The 22,566-nt window shown below is 38.9% G+C and overlaps 1 protein-coding gene across 2 annotated transcripts in view; it reads right to left on the bottom strand.

Moving 5' to 3' along the window:
* The window catches only part of CNTN5 (contactin 5), a 955,706-nt gene that overhangs the window by 77,827 nt on the left and 855,313 nt on the right, over nt 1-22,566 (bottom strand). For both annotated transcript variants that reach the window (XM_074957075.1, XM_074957069.1), the window contains exons 14-16: nt 18,740-18,867; nt 16,834-17,009; nt 1,567-1,687 (exon numbers count right to left, since the gene is read on the bottom strand). In XM_074957075.1, coding sequence (XP_074813176.1) covers nt 1,567-1,687; nt 16,834-17,009; nt 18,740-18,867 — 425 coding nt within the window. The remainder of the gene's footprint in view (nt 1-1,566; nt 1,688-16,833; nt 17,010-18,739; nt 18,868-22,566) is intronic.

The raw sequence follows: 22,566 nt of genomic DNA, 5'->3' as shown, positions 1-22,566 counted from the left end.
TTAGGTTAATAGAAGCCCTATAGTCCTTGAGTTCATGCAAACATTTAACAGCCCCTCCCATCAAATAAGTAAAGAACCTCGCACTCTGCCAGAAACACCATTTCTTCTCCACAGAGCATATTTTCTCCATGCAAATGATAGATAGAAAAAAAAATCAAGCCTGAACAAGTGGTGGAATAAGCTAAAAGGATTTTACTTTTTTAAAATCTTCTCTAGTCGTCTTATATTTTTTATTTGGGGTTTCCTACATGCTAATAAAATATCCCACAGTGTATTACATTTTAAAATTTAGCATACCATATAACAAGTGTGGCCAGCGTGACACCTGCTGCCTAAATGAGACGTAAGGAGTTCTACAGTGCAGCCTCCCATATCCTAATGCAAATGTGGGGGACACATGAGACTACAGGTGCCATCATGCATTGATCAAGATGGAACCTTGTATGGTGTTCTTGATGTACCTTCCAGCCCTCCATTTCTAAGACTGTATGATCTGAAGTCAGCAAGGAAGACATATTGCAAATGAAGTGACTAAGCTCTGCTTCACTTTGTGTTAATTGGAGGCCCCGCTGATCCTGCAAAGCCTTGAGCATTTTTTTCTTGAGTGGTGTTCAGAACTCTAAATTCTCACTTGTGTCAATGGGAACCAGGGGCATTCAGCACCTCTCATGTGGTGCTCAGCAGCTTGCAGGGTTGAACCCTAATTGCATCTGCCAGCTCCTAGCAAATTGCCAATGTGATCTCTGTAAGGCAAAGTTTCACTCATACATTCAAAAATATTAAGATTTTGGATTTCTTCCTAATAATTGCTCATACCTTTCACTATACTACAAACAGAGCAGTCCCCCAGGTTAGGAACTGAGCTAATATTTCCTAACCATTAAACCTGAGAGAATGGCTTCAATTTTAGATAACATTTATAGTAACAAATGAAAAAAAATCATTTACCTCACACAGAATTGAATTTTTTTAAAAAAAATTCAATATGCCTTTTAAGCTATTACATCTTTTAAGAACTGAGGGTCCATTTACCAATTGCCATTGTCAGTCACGCCTGTTTTGCAGACTGGTCTACCACACAGCTTTTTCAAAGACAAAAACGTTAAGCAAAAATGACATCAGTATTGTAAAATCTAAATATAATGTACAGCACTGATATGCTCAAACTCCATGCATTTAAATTCAGTTGTATGATCATTTATGTTGATCATGTCTTCAGACTTAACATAAAGAAAAGGAGTACTTGTGGCACCCTAGAGACTAACCAATTTATTTGAGCATAAGCTTTCGTGAGCTACAGCTCACTTCATCGGATGCATCCAGCCTTAGAGTTGCTCATGCCAAGCCACTGGCCAGGTGGCCTGGACATGAGGAGGGAGCAGGGCCTTGTCAGATGCTCATCTGATGCTCCTGGAAGTATGCATCCGATGAAGTGAGCTGTAGCTCACGAAAGCTTATCCTCAAATAAATTGGTTAGTCTCTAAGGTGCCACAAGTACTCCTTTTCTTTTTGCGAATACAGACTAACACGGCTGTTACTCTGAACCCTGAGACTTAATATACTCACCCCTAACAAGAAGTTCTGCCTCATCTGACACACTGTCTGCTGTGGTCTGTATCCTGCAGCCATATCTCCCAGCATGCATCAGAAGGATGTTCCTGATCATTAAATCTGCAGAGGATGCTTGCTGAAAGAGGGATGAAGTACAAGTTTAAAATGTTTCAGATCTGCCCCATTCAAGGTGGTTTATAGGCACTTTGCATATTGTGGCAAAGTCCCCTTTGCAGGTTTTGCAGTTTATATTAAAATAATTTTCAGAATACTAACTCCCTGTTTTAAGGAATGCAGGGAGAAGTGCTTTTAATAAAATTATCAACAGAGATTAAAGGGCAGTATTTTTTATTTGTAATATACTTAGCAAATAACTAAAGAAAAACCTTTGCATTGCTTAAGAAATAATTACCCACGCATGCTTGCATGCAGAGAGAAATGCTTTCCAAATGGACAATAAATAGCAAATTTATTAACTAAACCAAAACTCTCTGGCCTGAGCAATGGCATTAATTGCAGTTACTGGCTCTTTTGGAAGGAGACCAAGTTAGCTGGAAAAGTTAGTGATGATTAATATTTAGGTCAGTAGGGGAAAATTAAAAAAATCTTGAATAAGACAATGCAAGATGTTAGGATATAGATATTCAGGCCTGTCTGCAAAGGCCTGTACTTTAAGAATTTAGGTGTATTCTTATCACTTGGCTAGTTCTAGAGGTATAAAAGAAAGAATCAAAATCACTGTCTGCTGGTGTAAGGGCCTTCTCTTACTGTGACAGTCTGAGGCCCTGTTCTTAGGCTAAGGCCTTCGGCTAAGCAGCAGAGGCAGCCATAAGCTAGGAAGTGAACAGTCACATCCTCACATTCCAAACTAGTCACATTGAAATAAGGTGCTATTGGGCTGTTAGGCACTATCAGGACAGGATTGTATTCCTATCACCTCCAGAGAAAGGGAAGTGCCTAGAAAATGTAAAAGGAAACTTAGTTTGATAGCATCCTGTCTGGCAAGAACTCACTTATCAATAGCTGGGATGTGAAATCCTCACTTCTGTATTGTTTTGTCGTTATAGTTCCCATTTTGCTATTGTTTGTCTGTATAATCTCTGTCTGGTTCTGTGATTGATCCTGTCTGCTGTATAATTAATTTTGCTGGGTGTAAACTAATTAAGGTGGTGGGATATAATTGGTTACATAATCATGTTACAATATGTTAGGACTGGTTAGTTAAATTTCAGGAAAATGATTGGTTAAGGTATAGCTAAGCAGAACTCAAGTTTTACTATATAGTTTGCAGTCAATGAGGAAGTGAGTGGGCGTGGGTGGGAGGGGGTGGGCGTGTGGGTGGGGGAGATGGGAACAGGGAATGGGGGTAAGGAAATTGGAATCATGTTTTGCTAAAGGGGGAAATGGGAACAGGGAATGGGAGTAAGGAAATTGGAATCATGTTTGGCTAAGGGCAGGAATGGGAACAGGGACACAGGTGTAAGGCTCTGTGGTGTCAGAGCTGGGAAGGGGGACACTAAGGAAGGAAACTGGAATCATGCTTGCTGGAAGTTCACCCCAATAAACATCGAATTGTTTGCACCTTTGGACTTCGGGTATTGTTGCTCTCTGTTCATGCGAGAAGGACCAGGGAAGTAAGTGGGTGAAGGAATAAGCCCCCTGACACAAGAGATTCCCTGTCTCCCACCCCGCCCCTCTAGAATTTGTATGTACTTCCAGCTGAAATGTGCACTCCTCTGATGTCTGTAAATAAAGAACATGGAGTAATGGGAGTCCCAGCTTTTGCTCATTAGGGCTGAGGTCAACAGTGATCAGTGTGCTCACTGACTGTGACTGGAAAAGGGCAAGAAGATGCCGGTACAACTGCCCTTTGAAGTGTGACTAGCTGTGTCTGAGAATTGCAGTGTTATTTAATAAATTCAGGTGATTGTTCTAGGCTTCTGGATGCACCAGACCACAGCCACACCCAAAGTCTGAAGTAGATAGGAGTTGTTCCATTAGCTTCAGTAGGCTTTAGAGATCAGACCTCTACACGTCAATGACTTAACACGGTTTCTTTGCTTCTCGGCTTGGGGAAGGGATATTCTCTTTGGGGGAAAGTCACCCATATCAGGAGGCCAGCATACCATTTAAATCCCATTTTTTGTGTGTGCTTAAAGTATGTGCATATGTGACTAGCACCTGTTTACAAGAGTTCTTTTGCTGAATTTATTTTAGATTATGACAGCAAAACTTCCAAACTCTGTCCCAACTAGGTTTCCATTTCATAATCAGCAGAGAATTTGTACAACACAAGTATAGAAACATACTATTCTAATGGTGATAGTGTAACCCCAAATTTCCCCTTATTAATAATAAGAATGATCTTATATTTTATAATGCCTTTCATCTAAAGAGGGCTTTGCAAACTCTACTGCTTGTACAAACTATATAGTAAGATAACAAATGAAATTTGCCCCCATGCTAGGAGCCAGCACAATGCCTATATACCTCTGAAACCCAACACTGAAGGCTTAGTTAGGACCTTAGTGGTGCAGAGACCTCAAGCTGGTCCTCTTTTAAGAGATGCTGAGTGCTCTAAATTACTACTGTTGCCAATGGGAGGTGGGAATGAAGTCTATTTTGAATGTGCAGAGGAATGTTAATAAAGAGGCCCTGTGTTAAGTATAGGGATGAATTTCATCCTTAAGCCTTGGCTACACACAGCTTTTATACTAATTTAATGATTTCATTTAGGGATGTGATTTTCTGTGGAAATAGTTTAATTGGCACCACCCCTAGTGTGGATGCAGTATAGTTTGTACTAGTATATACCAGTACAGTTAACACAATGCAATTTTTACGTGTTGACAACCCTTATGTAGTACTGTAATGCAACCACTTCTGGGTGGCAATTGATTAAAAAGGCAATATGCTGCAACACAACAAAATAAGCAAGGCAGTTAAGTGTCCCATATCCAATTTGAACTACGGGGCAAATTAATTAGAGCTGTGCAGGAACCAGACTTTCTGCTTCACAGGAAATTCATGATTTTGAATTTTGATTTCACTCCTAATCTGCACCTAACATCATATTTGAAATTTTCCATAAAACAACATTTTTGAAGAAAAAATTGGGGGTAAATTAAAACATTTCACTTTGATAAAATCTCAATTTTTCATGTTGATACTGACTTTTAAAAATGTTATATTATAAATTATAATCTAAAATGAAGTCAATTTGAAACAAAAAAATTGAAACATTTTGTTCTGATAAGGACCTTTTCAAAACTCTTTGTTTCAACTTTTTCTTCAAAGTTAAATTTTGTCAAAACTGATGTGCCCATGAAAAGTTTCAATTTTCACGAATCAGCATTTTCCAATGGAAAACTGTTCTACTATAATAGGTTTTATACTCCTGGAATCATAGTCAATTCTCAGCATCTAATCCCTGATTAAAAAACAATAGGGTTTCTAAGCTATCTCCCACAAAAGGTCTAATTTGTGAGGCGTTCCTCTGTGATGGGAATATAAATTAGATACAGATCTGGTGCAAAGCATCATGAACAGTGCAAAATGTGCATACAGTGCTTCCTCAACATAATTTCAAGAAAGGAATAGACTGCATTATCACTGGAAAGTGACCATATAATAAGGACAAAGCAGATATGAACAGAAATTGCAAGAGATGGTTGTGATTTGGTGTGTCAGAGACGACAGATAGGCATTGGTTAGTATCTGATTTTCCAGGAATAGGTAGGCAGCTGATTCCTTTTCCAGTCTGCTGCCAATTTCCCAACCACGGCTTGAGTGAACATACTTGGCAATGCAGCCATCATATAAAACCCCTCAGAGGTTTGTTTTAAAATGTCATCTCTGTCACCCAATGGTAGCTTACACACATGCTAGGTGACACCTTGTATATATTTTTGGCTAGACCTCAGTGTTTGTTGTGCTGTGTATATATTTTTTTTCCTCTTTAGCACGTTAGCAACTCATGGTTAACAGAATACACTGTTTTACCAATAGGGTAAACTAACCCTAAGACCATGGATAAAAATTTAGGCATTTCTACCTTCTGGTCCCATGTTCAATTCAAGCTGGTTCTCCCTATTTAGATTCTTGTACAGACTCCCATCTCTGTGGTATCCAAGCACTTACCAAGAGCTTAGCTACGATGGTGATGGTATCTGTCCTTCAGTTCTGCAACACCTAAGCATGGATGTACCCATTAATCAACGTTTATAATATTTAATTGTTCTATTCTTCATGATCCATGATTCAAAGATGATCACAAGGCATGGCTAGAAAGAAAATCCCCCCTCTATAATACTGTTATTTGTATTATGGTAGCTCCTAGGAATCCCAAAAAAGGATCAGTACTATGTGCTGTACAGACAAATAACAAAGATGTCAATCCCCTTCCCCAGAGAGTTAACAACCTACATGTCAGAAAGGCCACAACCGGTGGATGAAACAGAAAAACTGGGTGAGGGTAAGTTGGAGGATGAGATAAAGATACATCAGATATAACAATGAGCCTCTTCTCTAACCAATTCCAAATAAGAATGATTTGCACGCCCCAAAACCAGAGGTAGGTTTTCAAATTTAGGGATTAAAATTTAGGTAAGAATTTAAAATAGGAAAAGGCAATTTTGTCAGGGTTTTTCCCCCTGCATGGGGCCAGAAAGTGAAGATGTTACTTGTTGGAGAAGTGGGCAGGTGGGTGACAGAGGATGCCATTAGTACCAGAGATAATGCAGGAGTGAATGGTACAATAAACTAGTAGATCTGATAGTAGAAAGTTATGGTATTTTATGGTATTTTTCCTTCTGAAGTATCTGACACTGCTGGAGAAAGGATACTGGAATGCATAGACCAATCATCTGACCAGGTACAATTCAGAAATTCTACATTCTAAATTCTATTCTGGAATTCTAGAAACTCTCTCACATCACTCAAATCCTTTCTAGGACATTTGAGCATTTTGCAATAGGAGAACATAAAAGAGATGCACACTATTTCATTTCTGTGAGGAGTTGTCTTGGGAATAAAAAGTTTTTAACTTTTCTAGCACAACAGTGCTTATTATCCATGAAACATGGATTATTCAAGAAGATTAATGTTTTTGATATAAACTTTAGGTATTTAAAGGATAAGACCAACATCAGTCCACATTTCAGTCTCTCTTTTGAGGATAATCTATATTTAATGCAGGCTTTCTTGTGAAGGGGGAAAAAAGCATTATAGATAGTCTGGTTTAATTTCTAAGGAGCTGTCTCAAAATCTTTGCTATCACTAACTACTACAGGGTTCATGACTATATGAATCCTAATACTCTCATCAGGAAAATAATGTGTATTTAATCTGCATGCTTAAATAACTAGGCAAATTGGCAGCAATTGGAAGAATCATTGCTATAAATGAGAGAGAGCAGTGCAATAAAACGGATCCCTGTGAAACATTTAAGTTTATTACAGAATAACAGTATGTGCAACAACCAGCATTACTTGGAATGTGTGAGGGGAAAAAATTAAACTTGCTTGCTTTTAATATAAATTGATGTGTGTTTAGAAATTAGTGGCCTGATCATGGGAGGTGTTGAGTAGCTGCAAATCCTACTGTAGCCCATGGGAGTTGCGGGAGCAGACTATCTTGGAGAATTGGGCCACCTCACTTTCTAACGATATGGAAGGCACTCTGGAGACATTTTCCTCCTATGCAAGTCAGGAATTATATGATGAGGCATCCTAGAACAGTACATCTGTAAAGCTTATCTGGCCCCTTGGGTTTAAAATTCTGGATGACAGCACATGTGGGTTCTGTGGGATTTGAGGCTGAGTAAGTCCTGTTTTTATACAAAGTTCAGGGTTTTGAAACCTTGGAAAATAATCAAGAACTAAAGTTTTCATAAAGCAAGAAAAATACTGTTGGTGAAGATGAAGATCACAATTAACTGGTCCATGAGGACTGCTTTGTGCTGCTCCAGTTGCTCTTAGTTGGGTACTAAAAATTCCCCCAGTGTGGGCAAGGAGTTGTAGGTAGTATAGAGCTGACACCAGAGCTCCTATATTGTCCTACTTCTGGCTGCTGGTATAGGGGCTCCTTTACACCTGGTTGCTCTCTGGGGGCTATTGTCAATTGGCATACATATGCGTGCCTGTCAAGTTGCCTTAATTTACACCAAGGACTAGCCTGGTGCCCAAACTTCCCCATGATAGTGGGAAGGGAGGGTTGGTGGAAGAAGGAGATTAAAAACTGGCATGAAAGTCACCTTTGCACACACTCAGTTTCTTTTTGGATTTGTGATGAACATTCCTGGAGAACTGGAGTCAAAGAGATTAAGCATAGGATTTTCAAAAGCACTTAGTGTTGGCCTAACTACTTCCACTGAAGTGTATGGCAAAACTCCAATAGACTTCAATGGGAGCAGAGTTAGACCAAAGCATTTTGTTTTTGAAAATCCAACCTGGGAAGTGTGGCTCAGTCCTAGTAGAATATTAATGGATTTGTTCACTGTAAATGGTAACTGAAATACATTGCATTTGTATGGAGATTATCATATCCAGTATTGAAGACAACTCTTATGGAAGAGGCATATCTGGCCTGAAGCAAGCCTAGGTTAAAGGTCTGCCTTGGTGGTTTGGATGTGTTTTAAAGCCCTCACAGATATCATTCAAAATCCTTTACTTACAGATAAGGGACAAACACAGGACAAAAAGGAAAAATGGCTTATCTAAAATATTGTGGCTGGTTAGTTGAACCGTATCTAAATCTTGATCAGACTCACTTTCTCTTACTTCCTAACAACTTTTAACATGTCTCAGGAGCTTCTCCAGCACACATGACTGACCATAAGCAAGACCGGGAGCTCACAAGATTAGACCAAACCCACAACCTCAGAAAAGAGATTGCGGAGTGAAGATTCCACACTGGGAATGTCGTGGGTAGGGGTTCTTTCTGGATGACTTGGAAGAGGGATGAGTCTGTTGAAGGTGACAGAGAGAAAGTTGAGGATAGTGAGGATGATAGTTATGCAAACTGAACCATAAAAGACTTGGGTTTAGTTTCCAGAAAGGACTGAGGTTCAGACTGGTGTGCATATTTTACAAAGTGGTTTGATTTACCCTTTATAAAAGCTAAGTACAGTCTTATTGTAGCTTATGTTTAGGTTTGAAAAGTGAGATTACATTCAGATTTAGAAATCGTTTAAAAGACAGTGATCTCTTAATAGGAGTGCAACAAAAATTCTCATACAGTAGCTATTAAAAGTAACCAAAGCCAGAATCCCTGTCTTCTACTTTTTGACTTCTGTTGCTAAAATAAATCTAACATTTCAGTAAGTTCAGAGACATAGTTTCCCTTTGGGTAGGATAAAAGAAAGTTGGTTACAATGAAGCAAGAAGTGTCAAAAGGGTTCAAAACTCGCCCAGCATGATATGGAGTTGCCTGAGGTACCTGTCAATATGTGCTCCTAATATTCTTAAAAGCTCAAATGAGTGCTGTCATGAAATTGCCATGTTTTTTGTGTGTTCTCTTCTAAACAAAAGCAGATTCTGGTTCAGTTAATCCATGGGAAGGCTGCATGCTATGATGTAGCTCTTCACGCACGGTGTCAGTGGACACTTGCCAAGAAGTGCACCATTATAACAACAAAGTTTTTTTTTTTTTTTTACAAAGATATCTGCATTGGTTTGAGTTCTGAACGTCACCTAGCCACATGGTGCATTTGGTATCTGAAAGGTTTACACCAGCTCATAATACAAGGAAAGCTCCATAGAGCATTGAACATGTCTTCTTCTGTGCTATAGCTGGGATCCCAGAGGAGCCTAAGAAAGATAGGTGCCCAGCTCCTAATGAATTTTAAGGGCAGTTGGGTGCCTAACCTCCTTTGCAAACCCCAGCCCATATGGTCCTCATTAAACAACCCATAATTAATAGTATGGCCAGTGTTGCCATTTGTCAGGAATAATGGTACTTTTTTTTAGGGCAACCAACTGGTCTGTGTTGTTTACATTATGCGCCAAAGTATCTCATTTATTAGTGTACAGGTGGCCCCAGTATCCACAAGAGCCATATCAATGCACTGCTTTATCTGTTCCAGTACTGCAATTTATCTTGGGTCACAGGTGTGCTCACAATGCTTTTAATTAGCTTTATCTATAGGTTGCTGCTTGGGGTAATTTTTCACATACTGTGGTGCTATCTATTAATAACATTAGCTGCTGCCTTAGACGTAGTGACCTAATTTCATAGGAGAATCAAAGCTCAGGTCGTCTACATCTTCTGAATGTGTAAATTATTCTGTTCTCTTTAGAGTCTTCTACCACTCCAACCACCATGCTATCAGAGTGACTTATGAAGTTAATTTAAGTTACTTCTGATGGGAATAAATTATGTGACTTTTTGTTTTCTATTTCATAAATGATAATAGGTTGTGAGTTGCTTTGAAGGAACGTAACTTTTACATGTGGATCTTAAAGTATCAAGGTCTGTACTCATTCTTTCCAGGAGAGTGAGTTTCACCATCCTGAGCAGTTGCTAGGAAACCTCCCTAGGAATCTGTCTCTCCTTTACCTCTAGACTGAGAAGATTCATTAATTCTCCCACCTTTACAGGCTTTCCCCAATTACAGAGTATAGTCTATTTGCAACAGAAATAGAGCCGAGAGTTTAATCACATTGTCCTTTTCTAATCTTTACGCCGCAGGTTGTCCAAACCCTACAGTTTGTTTCATCCACTTCTGCCAGGGAGCAAACAGTCAGTATGGTGTTATGCAATTCACTGTATAAATTTCAACGGAGAGGTATATCAGGAAATATACACAAAAATGGGAACCTTGTACAATGCCTTTCATTTTTAAAAACGTTTGCCATTCAGCTCCTTTCACTCTCCATGCTGACTGTAATAATCCCCTTCCAGCGCAACACACTCTAACCACATCCCACCTTTAGTTGTGTGACTATAACTACCCTCTCTTGGAAAATAACCTATCAGGCAGGATAGTTCAATATGCTAAACGGACATAAAACAATGATGTGACAGCTACCCGGTCTTAGTCTTTGGGTTAGGAGACCTGAGCTTTTGGAAGTGCTGCCCACTACCTATTCCAAATAATCATTATAGAATTCAGTACCTCACAAACATTCTCTTTTAGGTCAATGTTACAGCACAAAAAGCAGATCATCTTGATTTCTAGTGTTAGAAATAGATGGCAATTAGCAAGCATCAAGAATCTGCAAATTCACAATGGGGGAGCAGTGAAGTGCTGATCCAGGACTTGCATGTTGGAGGTTGTCATAAAAGGTGTTCATCTGCAGCTGTAGTGCCAGTCAGTCTCTAGCTACTGTAGCTTCTGTTGATGTGAATGTTCTTTGTGTTCATGATCAGTTAAATCAATCTTACCATCTCCATGTGGGCCAATTTCCCATAAGCAGAGAGGCCATCAGTTTCCACTCCACAACAGTCGGATGGAGTGCATAACACGACTGCTCAATGCTCTTTTTATCATTTTCATTTGGCAAAAAGTGTATACCTTTGGCTTTCAGAAGCAAGCAGAGCTCTCACCTTGAGGCTGGATTACTACAGTGCAGGTTACTCTTGCCAAACCTGTGGAGATTGCAGCTAGCACAGAGCACAGTGTTCTGCTTATTAAACTGGGTGTCATACAAAGAGCACATTATGCTTGTTCTCTGTGATCTGCACAAGCTACTGGCCATTTTCTGGGTGAAGATTAAGTGTGATTTTTGAATGATTGGGGTCCCACGCATTTGGAAAAACTGCCTGTCTTCCCTTATGTTCCACAAGTGACTCCACAAATTGGATCCCACTGAAATCAACGGCAATGTTGCCCTGGGACAAGGATTTGGCCCTAAGCATGAAACAAATCTTGTTTATTAATGTCATTTTGTTCAAATTAAGCTCAAATTCAAAACACACAAAATGTTTTTCCAGATATTCCTGCACTCAGGTTAGCTGAATCTATGGTTCATATTGTATTGGAGTTAGCACAATAACCTTCATTAGTGAGAGCTAGTCAGATTACATTGATGAAATATCACAAATGTGTCTTGCTGGCTAGTGCACATTTGATTAGCAAACTAGTTTATAGTGAAGTTTTTTTTAAAGCAAACTAATGATTTTATACAGTAACCTCATGGCAATGGCACCTCTGTACAGTCAACAGTGATTGATAAATAATAAATAAAAAAATAAATAAATAATTGCATGATAAATTCTCTTAAATTGTTCTGACAACTATACATAGCCTATGATGGGCCTCTTGACTTCAAGCCGACTCCTGTTCATAAATACATTCAGAACAATTTAAATGCTGTTCAATTTTTAGTTTTGTACACCTCAAGCATTTGCTGTTTTTACGTTCTGATGTTTGCAGACTTCAAATGTTTTAGTTAATTAAAAATAAAACAATTACTTGTTTCACATTATGTAGTCATGCTCTGCATTATGTAGAAATCTTTCCCATAATCCAAAGATCTCAGGAAACAGTATTCTTCCCATTCCCCCTTTTACATATAAAGACAATTTAGAAGAAAGAAGGTTTGGTTACTATTATTGTTTATTAAGTATATTACAGTAGCACCCAGAAGGATTCAGGACCACATTGTGTTAGGTGGTGTGCAAACACACAGTGGGAGATAATCCCTGTCTGAAAAATTTTATAATCTAATATAAGAATTGATGCTCATGGGTCTTTCTCCAGAGGCCTTCTACAGTATGGGAATATGAGAAGAGGAAGCGGTTGTTTGGGGTAATCCAGGGCTGGGAGCTGACAGAGTGGACCACATGTTAGAAGTTGTTGCAAAGGAGTCTGGGACATTGTGCTGAGAGGAAAGAATGGGTCCTTATCTACAGTAAATGTTCTCCAAGATGTGTTGTGCATATAGACATTCCACTTGAGGTAATTCTGTAATAGTTCTTTTACTGATGGTGGAACTTCAGATTGTCTGAACAGAAACTGCAACACAGACTTTCTGAAGCTGACATCGTCGCAAGATGCTTGAGTGATGGCATAATGTCTGGAAAAGGTATGTACAGATGCACATGTTGCCACTTCACAAATGTCCATTATAGGACCATAAATCAGAAAGGTTGACAAAGTGGACTGGGACCCAGTGGAGTGAGCCATTACTCTCAGTGGAGGAGAGACATCTGCCAAGCTTGATACTGTCAGAGATCCAGTGTAATATACGTTGAGTTGACACTGGTTGGCCTTTGACTCTCTTGGCATAGACTACAAAAAGCCTATTAGAGGTTCTGCACACCTTAGTGTGGTAAACGTAGAATGCCAAAGCTCTGCAAACATCTAAAGTATGAAGTGTTTCCTCAACTTAAGAAGAATGAGACTTGGTTAAGTACTGGGTCAAAGACTGATTAGGCCTTTCAAATATCTGGATCACCAGAGGGTGAGAGAAAAACAAGAATCTGTCTATTGGTGGGTAAACTGCTGAAATGCATGCCAGGTGAGCCCTCACAGAGATGACTGAATGGCCTAATGACTTCAGCTGTAACAAGTAATCCGATATATGGGTGATGTCCAGGCAATGTGGTGATAGGTGCTGTCACTGTGCCCAGACAGAAAATCTCTTCCACTTTGCTGCATACGTGGTTCTAGTGAAATCCTTTCTGCTGTTTATCAGGATAGGCTGGACATCTCTGCAGCACAGTTTTCACTAGCATTTAGTCAGAAATTATCCACACAGAGAGACTGAAGAAGGGGTGCATAGAGTGACCTTGGTTCTGAGGCAGGAGATCCTCTATTGCTAGGGATCTGTACTCAATTACAAAGAGTAAGCAATCCAGGTCACAACTGTATTTCCAGCAGAGATCTCAAGAGTCCTATAAGAGATAGTCCAGTCCTGTTCGACGCTGGCAGGTATCATCGTTTGCAGTAGGCCCTTCTCACAAGACATCAGTGACCATATATGGTGACATATGATGATCTACGAGCAGCAAAACACTTAAGCAGGTAGAATTTTGCACACACCTAAGTTGAATGGGCTGCAGGATGATAAAGAACTAAAAACTGGGGTTGAGAGGAGGAATGAGAAGTGTGGTAGTGCTTCTGTGTACACACTTCCCACACCGACATGGGGGCTCTCCCATCTGCACAGGTAATCCACCTCCTGGAGAGGCAATAGGTAGAATTTTTCCATTGACCTTCTCTTATCTACATGGGGACTTAGGTTGGCTTAACAATGCCAATCGGGGGTGTGGATTTTTCACACCCCTGACCAATGTAGTTAAACTGACCTGGTTTTCTAGTGTGGACCAGGCCTTAGGCACAAAGCTCATATAGCAGTAACTGTCCAAATACTGTGCAAAGCATGCCTTCTTCTACAAGACTTTTGACAGGTATTACTGTTATCTAAAGTGACCCCCTTTAATTAGTGCAGCATTTTATGTCAGATGAAGAGTAAAGTTGTTCTTGTAGAACAGCTTGATATTTTAATGGATTCTGCTTCATATAAATCTTTGTTCAGCCTGTTTACAGTGTTTATGAATTACAAATTTAAAATTAATTAAATGAAAGACACACAAAAGAGTGAAGTTGGGGAGAAACTTGAAAACGCAGGGGATTGGTGGTCGGCTATGTGGTCGATCTCGATCTCTCTTCTAGGTCACCAGATCAAATATACCCCATGTCACTAGTGACAAAGTAGTTACCATCCAGTCAATGCCTGGTACATTGCATTAAATGCATTAATAAGTCTCTTTTCAAGTGTCCACATTAATAAAAACTACCCTCACAGCTAGTACTTATTGGTTCCCTTATTAGTAGTCTCAGCAAAGGTCAAGGACTGAGTAGGCATAGAGACAAAATTATTCTTTTATGCCTAGGTTTATTCTTCAAGGTCAGGGATGAGGGACACCAACAGGGCAATGCTGCTCCTTACTTGTAATGGTCTATGGCTAAACACAAGAATTCATTCTGCAGGGTTGTCATAAACACTATATTAATTTAAAAATATATATTTGAAAAGAACGCAGATGGATGAAAATACACACGTGCAAAACCAGGAATCCTCAGCTAGAAAATCAAATTTTACTCATTAACAAAGGGTCTAAACTCTGGAGTACTCATTGATACAAATAAACATTAATGTCAATAAAAAAAAATTCCAAGAAAACCCTAAATAAAATGTTTTGCAAGATTTCAGGGTTTGGTCCAAATGGAATTGAAGAAATAATAGAAATAAATCACTCTTGAAAATTCAGATTCCCATGCAACATTGCCTCTCTGAATTACAGAGATTGCTCCACACAGAGTACTTTGGTGGGCAAACAGGATGTTTCTAATGCCAAAGGATGCTGTCTATATCTATTTACATACTTGTCTAAACCTATCTGGTATGTGACAGAGTTACACACACTTTTTTTTGCCCAGCTGTTCCTTTTAAATCAATGGGAGGAAAAATGAATTCTGTAGTAGTTACCTTCAATGTTAGTTTCCTCTCCCTTTCTTACTATTCCCTGCATGCTCATCATCTTTCAACCTAACATTTTCACACTTCACTTCTTGCCAGTGATACATGTGAAGCATCTAAACTGATGTACGTACCGAATGTTTGCTAGTTCAGTAAGTAACAGACTAAGCACCTTCAGAGTATTGTTCTTTGGTCCCCAGTTTGAGAAATAATGCAATGTTATTTATAGATGCCCATAATTAAAGACATAATACACAGTCAAATAAGGCAACAAGTCTTGTTAAGATGTGCTTTGTGTTTTTGATTGTAATCACTGGAGTATGGGTAATTTTCACAGGTGGGAATTTAGCATCAGTGTTAATAAACTCTTCTGTTTGTGGAATTACTTAGGTGGTAGTTTTGTGGAACGACATAAAGGACCAGGACGGTCATTATACTTAACACTAAAGCCACTCAAATAGCAAGACTGAGCAGCACAATCATAATGTTATGAGTCTGGCAGGGAAACAATCTTTACCCTACAGTGCTTATGAATTCTGGAACAACAAAAATTATACAGGATTATACTGTATCAAAGGTCCCTAATTTAAAGGGATGTTACTCATTTTAGTCCAATGTTCCCTATATTCCACACAAAACTGGCATCTCCTCACTTCTATCATTGAAAATTACTTTGCTCAGAAATAGAGAATTGTGAAGCTAAAGTTAGTGTCACTGAAGGAACACGTATGCAAGTTACAGCACTTTTCTATTTATTATTACTCATCCTTGAGTGATTTGGAATGTTGGGCATGCCCAGATAAAGGTGTACCTGTTGAGGACTCCCATAGTAAGAATGCACTTCACTGAGGGTTTTTATTTTAAAAAAGCACCAGAGAAGCTAAATGCAATATATAAATAAATATTGGTAATATAGTAATATAGTAATATGAACCCAGACAAATTAGATTACAACGTTTGAGTTTTCTACTGCAAACTTAACTCTACTACATTCCATGTATATTAGAAATATTAACTTTTTAAATTTCCTGATTTTTGTGCTTCCTTTAGCTATGTTAACATTGCATGAATGTTTGATTTACATTTAATTAACAAGAACATAAGGTGAATTATTGGGCATTCTAATGCCAACCTCATTCATATAAAGAGGTTTGTTTCCATTCAGAAAGTTCAAGCCTCTTTACATGGCACAGGTTCAGATTAGTTCACCAGGCTGTTTGACTTTATCTAAATGTTACATAGTTACGGTAACAAAGCGTAATATTTCAAAATGGTGAGAACAGTTTTTGTCACATGATTTCCATTGACTGTAATGAGAGCCACAGAGCTAAAACCTCACACAATGTTTTGAAAATGAAAATGTATTGCTTGGTATTCACAGATTAAAATATGTTCTGTGTGAGTAAAGAGCACATTTGGGGGGATGTGTTCATGGCTATGTAACTTACATCATCTGTGAAAACAACAGCAACATGAGTAATAACCATAATTGAAGTTTTGGCTACTAACAAATTCTTGTTTTCCTTACTCATGCTAATAGATCCATGAAAGTTGATGGAATCATTTGTATGAGTAAGATGAGAATTTGGCTCAAAGTACCTTCTGTTTTCTTACTAGGATCACTAGATGCCTCACTAATATCAGTGGGACTCAGAGCTTTACAGCTATTTTCTTTTTGATTAAAGCTGCTTGAATTAATTTAAATGAAGTGCATTTAGTAGTTCAATTCGATAACATTTCATTTTACCTTCAGTGAATTTTTTTCATCTTTCAATCATGTCATATGTGGGAAAGGCTAAGTTATAAACAGATTGAACTGTTAGAACTTTACGGAAGATAAAATATGTTCACTTACTGCCCTGATGCTTTCAAAATGTCCGCCTTCCTTCTCAAAATCAATTGGCTGCCCATTCAAAGTCCAGTAGAAAGTCACATCTAGTGTGTTGTCATGAATCGCTTTGCAACTGAGGACAATGCTTTCTCCAACGGTTAACTCAGTCCTCTTGGGAGTCAGGTCTATCCTTGTTGGTTCTTGAAAACAGAAGAATTAGTAATAATTAAATGCAGGTCTTGTGATATTCCAACATCAATATAGCATTTGCTTGAGTTCTGTTTAATTTAAAAGTCTTGTCTGCCTGCTGGGCTGAAGGTTTTTTGTTTCTGAGTACACAGGGTCAAGTACACTGTGGTATGTGGGCCCACAGTGGGGAGGGAGCAAAGACCGGGGAGAGACAGCAATAATCTCCTCATCTTCATGAGGGCACAATCTCATCTAGTCACCACAAGGAATCCTGGGAAGGGAGACCCACTATCACACTAGCTGGTGCATTGTCCTCAAGAAATGGTGTTTCCAACTTTCATAATTTCATCATGAGCCAAAGAATATTTTTAAAGCATCAGCTCCTGGAATCTTGTGATTATACAACAATCTCAACTTTCATTTAAAAAAAGAGTATATTTCTAGCTCTCGTAGTTGCAGGGAAAAGTTTGAAAACCTGAACCCTAAAGACGCAAACATCAGAAAACAAACAAAAGAACCCAATATCATGATTTGGGGGGGTTTATTCATGATTTGCATATGCTTGTTATTGACAATAATACTGGGAATGCAGTCCTCTGCGAATGCACTACAAGAGCTAGTCAGTATGAAGGGGACAGCAGTATGTATTAGCTAGGGGCATATACTATTTTCTTTTAGAGAACAGCAACCTGGGACCGATAATAAAACCCTGCCTTGGCCCTGCTTTGAGCCATCATCCCCAGCAACTTTAGGACTTGATCCATCAAGGTGCAGAGCACTATGGTCCTAAAAGTCACTGTAAATACACACATACCTGAACATGTGCTTAAAAACTTTTCTGGATTGGGCACAGAGTACTCAGCAACTTGTAGGATTGAGCCTCTCCTATTGGGTAAATTGAATCACCAGCACCATTCTGCTCCCTCACACCCAAGTGTAAGCTTAGTGCAGTTAAGGATCTAGTTCTTTGTAATGGTCAAGTTTGAACTACTTCCCCTGGATAGCCAGAGGTTCTGTTTCTTCAGTTCTAGAGTTATGTGTCAAAAACATATTGCTGCTTGCCAGTGGAATGTATCCCTCATGTATCTTTTGAAAATGCTCTCTGAACTGTCAATTATTCATTGCTGATTTATAACTCAGAGTGAAGTGCTGTGTAAATTTAAGATGACTGATCTCTTATCAATAAATTAGACATCACTTGTCTAAATAGCAACCCAGTGGCTGGGAAACTAGTTGTAACTGAGTAGTTAGAAAACAGGTAATGATCTGCTGGGTTTCTAATCTAGCCATTTCTTTTTAGGATTTCTATGGCTAAAAATAGGACTTTATTGCTATACTTTATTCACTGTGTGCATGTAGAAAGGATAATTATTTTTGGCAGCTAGCATGTCTAACAGCCAAAGGTATATACCTCCTAATTTTTCTCTCTTTTCTTTTACACACAGAATTAATTTAATAATCTGGAAAGATTTAGTTTATGTACTAGTTTTTCTGACACATAGGTTATCATAAAACATTATGGGCATGTATTCAACAGAGGGGAAGCAATTGTTGGCACAATCTTTGGTAAACTCTCTGGGGGCAAGTACTGTCTTTTTGTTCTGTGTCTGTGCAGCACCGGCCCTAGCACAATGGGGTCTTGGTCCATAACCAGGGCTCCTGGAGCTATTACTGTACAAATAATCAATAATCTATACAAATAATAATATAATTAATAACTAATCGGTGTGGTTTTCCATACCTTTAACAAATACTGAGGCTACAGTTTCTGCTGAACCAAACACATTTTCTCCTTGGCATAAGTACCTTCCTTCATCAGATTTGGAAGCATTCAGGATTTGTAGGCTCCCATCTGGAAGAACAGTTATCCTGAAAATTATAAAAAATGTTTGTATCCTGTAATAGCATGTACCAGCTATCTCAAACATAGGCAGATTTCATGGTGTTATCTTTTAGGGTTAACAAACAGGATTAAGAACGGCTGCCACTGTGTGCAAGGATGATCATTGAATCCTCCTCCTCAGGAAAGGATGCAATAAACCCATTTTATTCCCTCTGCCTCCTTAACCCAAAATAGGCTCTGGGAGGAATCAGTGGATTAGTTCTCCTTTGACACTTAATGATGGTGAATTTTAATTGTATTTTTGTAAAAATATGATCCTTGATACTTTATCTTTAAAACTTGGCTACTACATTATTGTTGAGTGATATTTCAATATTAAGCACAAGCTATTCCACCTGAAACTAACAGTGACCTTAAAAAACAAATCTAAGAATTATGAAGGGTAAAAAAGTAGAGGATGACAGGGAAAGAACATAAAATTAATTGTATGTGGCCAAAATATGATTTATAGCACTTGCTATACACAATGGAGGACAGGGATGGAAATGAGTTCTGGTGACTTCTGTTTACCCTTTTTTCCCCGGAGTATTGTGTGGGCCTGATTCTCCAAACTCTGTGAGTTACTTCATTGAAGTCACTGGATCTCATGAGAAATGTGCAAAATCACACCCTCTGTGTTGGGTGGTTGAAATTTTAGCCTGGTCTAAACTGTGCTAGAAAGAGAAATTTGGATTTGAAAAGATGGAAAATAAAACACTTTTGTCACTTTTAATATTCCAAAATTTAAAATTACGTCCTCCTTCTGTGATCTCTTATTCAAGTTTTATTATCTTTTTTATTTTTTAAGTAAAACTTATTGAGTGAGATTCACCCATGTGACGCGAGGCCAGTGCAAGACCTACGTATCACTTAATTCCTATTATGAGGACATTAGTGGGAATTAATTGGCGTATCAGTCTTGCACTGATCCTATGCATAGGGGAAAATTTCACCCATTGTAGATTGTTATTATATAAACCTTTTGTGCTCCTCTCTGCCTACATGCAAGGAGAGTCTGCACTCATGCAGTCTAGCCATAGGTGGCACGAGAGAGGGAAATGCATCTCCTGGGGACACTCCTTCCTATTTCCCAGTCCTACAAAAGTCTAAGTGCATTTTCAGGTGCTCTGTGGGATTCTGCCCATTTGAAGGGGCAAAAGTGAGATGATGTTCTTTACCAGATTGTTCCTCCGCCACAAACAGCAGAGTACATTACTGCAGAGAAAGCCTACAGTAACTTACATTGTTTTGTCCTTCATGCTGTAGACATTCAAGGAGCAATTATAAGTAGGGGGACAGCAGCCACCCCAAGTCCCATGAGGTTCATTAGCATCTACAGAATCTAAACCTGATTTTTAAAAAATGAGTCCTTATGGTTGTGACAAAAACCTTTCAAATACCAACTAAGTGCAAAGTGATGCTGTGCTGAATCTGCGGCAGACAGAAAGGCTGAAACAATAACTGCAGGAGAGGTGTGAATCCCTCTTGTCCATTCATCTCAAAAGGATACAAACTCTGAAGACTGTCTCTTGGAGACAGTATCATTAACATCATATTTGATAGGAAGGGGGTGAGATGAGGAGAAACCTGTATCTTCAAATCCCAGGAGGCATAAGAACCAGGAATCAGTGGGAGCTGCAGAGTGTCAAAGAGACAAAGGGCTTCTGAAACGAACACATTGTCCATTTGCTCTCCTCTTGGCCTTAACTGCTTAGCTGAGCAGAGCCACCCCAAGGAAAAGACTATCAAGAATTCAAGGAGCTATGGCCCTATCCTGATGGACAGGTTTCACCCTGCCTCCAGTGCAGCCAATAAAGGGAGAAAACCCCATCTGAGGAAAGGCAAGCCTGGATAGAAAGCTGAATTGTAATTTGGAGCAATTTACTTAAAGCATACGTCTCAGTAACGTGTACTCACTAAATTATCAAGACACCTGTACAGTGTTCCACCTGCGGGGAAATGTGCTGCATGACCTTGATCATGAAAAATACTGCCCCCTGGTATTATATATAAGCCACAAGATTTATTGGGGAGGAAAAGCAGAGTCTCATTTTAATGCAAAATGTACTACCATTTATTTCAAAGATAAAATTGGTCACCACTCTCAGCAATGCAATATAGCAGCATAATAGTTTCCAGAAGAAAGAAGGGGCAATGAAAGGTCAGGCCAGTGCACACGGTGACACTATGGTGACAAATATTTTCTGTCTTTCTTTAGGCAAATAAATCACCGTATAGAAGACATAGGGTTTGTTGAAATATGGCATAGTGAGAATAACAAAAAACATGATCACATTAGACAACTATCCTTTAACCTATCTGAATTTTCTTAAAAGGTAATCTAACAAGTGAATACACCTGAAACTTTGTTATACAATGTTTTAAAATTTAAAATTACCTTCAAAGTAATAATCTAATTTAGGAACGGACAGTGATTTAAGACGCATTCTTTCTTCTTTGCAGTGAGCTGCCCATTATACTTTCCTTTTCAGGATGCTCTGTAATCAACGCAGTTAAACTAGTGTATCTAATATTACAAGACTTTGCAAAATGGTGATGTTTTTCAACAGTATAGTGTCAGCTCCAGGTATATGAAAAGCCACTTCTGCAATGTTTACAAATTATAAAAGTTTATACAAGCCAAGTTTTAAAATAAAACAGTTTTTTGGGCAGGGAGAGCTAGATTTTAAGGGAGATTACTTAATGAATCTTATGCACAGTTCCAGCTACATTTCTAGCCATCTCACAGCTCTTGTGATATAAAAGGAAAAGAATGACTTGAGTAATCAAAGGGCTTTCAAGCAGGTCTGCTGGTAAATCAGCTGGCAAGGAACTGGACAGTAAAATAAATGACAGGGTTAATAATCATAATTTTCTTTTTGGAGCTTAGGCAAGATAGCAGAATGATAGCTCTATTAGAGACTGAAATAATGTGTTTGTCCACAGACCTGGATAGGCAGTGGTAGTGCAACATAGGTAGCTTTAGTCCAGACTACTCCACCCTGACCTGCTAGTGTCAACCCTAGAGAGACCACCTCCAGGGTATGTCAATACTTGAATTTTTAGATGCCATTAACATGTATTCATTAACATGTGTTATCTGAGAACGAAATTCCAGTGTATACACTACACCAAAATCTGTCCCAGGATGCAGACGCTTCTTGATCGTCCTTTTAACGCTAAGCTGCAGGGTTCATAAATTCATATTCATAGATTCCAAGGCCAAAACGGACCATTTTTGTAGTCATCTGGTCTGACCTCCTGCATAACACAGGCTATAAAACTTTCCTAAAATCATTCCTAAATGTAACTAGAACAAATGTCTGTGTCAACTCTGCACTATGCCCTACAATTGTGTTATTTAGCACAACAAAAAAGCAGTGTAGCCACAGGCTAGGAGTTCAGTTTCAATGATCTCCCAAAGGCTTGGTTCTTCTACTAAAACTGCCAATGATGGTGACAAGTCAGTGCTGGTGGCTTTTGAGACTTGTACACATGTCCAGTAGGAAATGGAATAACCACCAAACTCATTTAACACTGAACTCCCATGAAATGGCAACAAATTTTAATTACTGAGCTGGATCGCAGACTCATAGAAATGTCGAGCTGGAAGGAACCTTGGGAGTTCATCTAGTCCAGCCCCCTGCACTGAGAGTAACTCTGACTGACCGCTATGCCTACCTACA

Source organism: Natator depressus, chromosome 1 (assembly GCF_965152275.1).
Source record: "Natator depressus isolate rNatDep1 chromosome 1, rNatDep2.hap1, whole genome shotgun sequence".
NCBI classification, from domain to species: domain Eukaryota; kingdom Metazoa; phylum Chordata; order Testudines; family Cheloniidae; genus Natator; species Natator depressus.
This window is presented reverse-complemented; position numbering and strand designations above follow the sequence as displayed.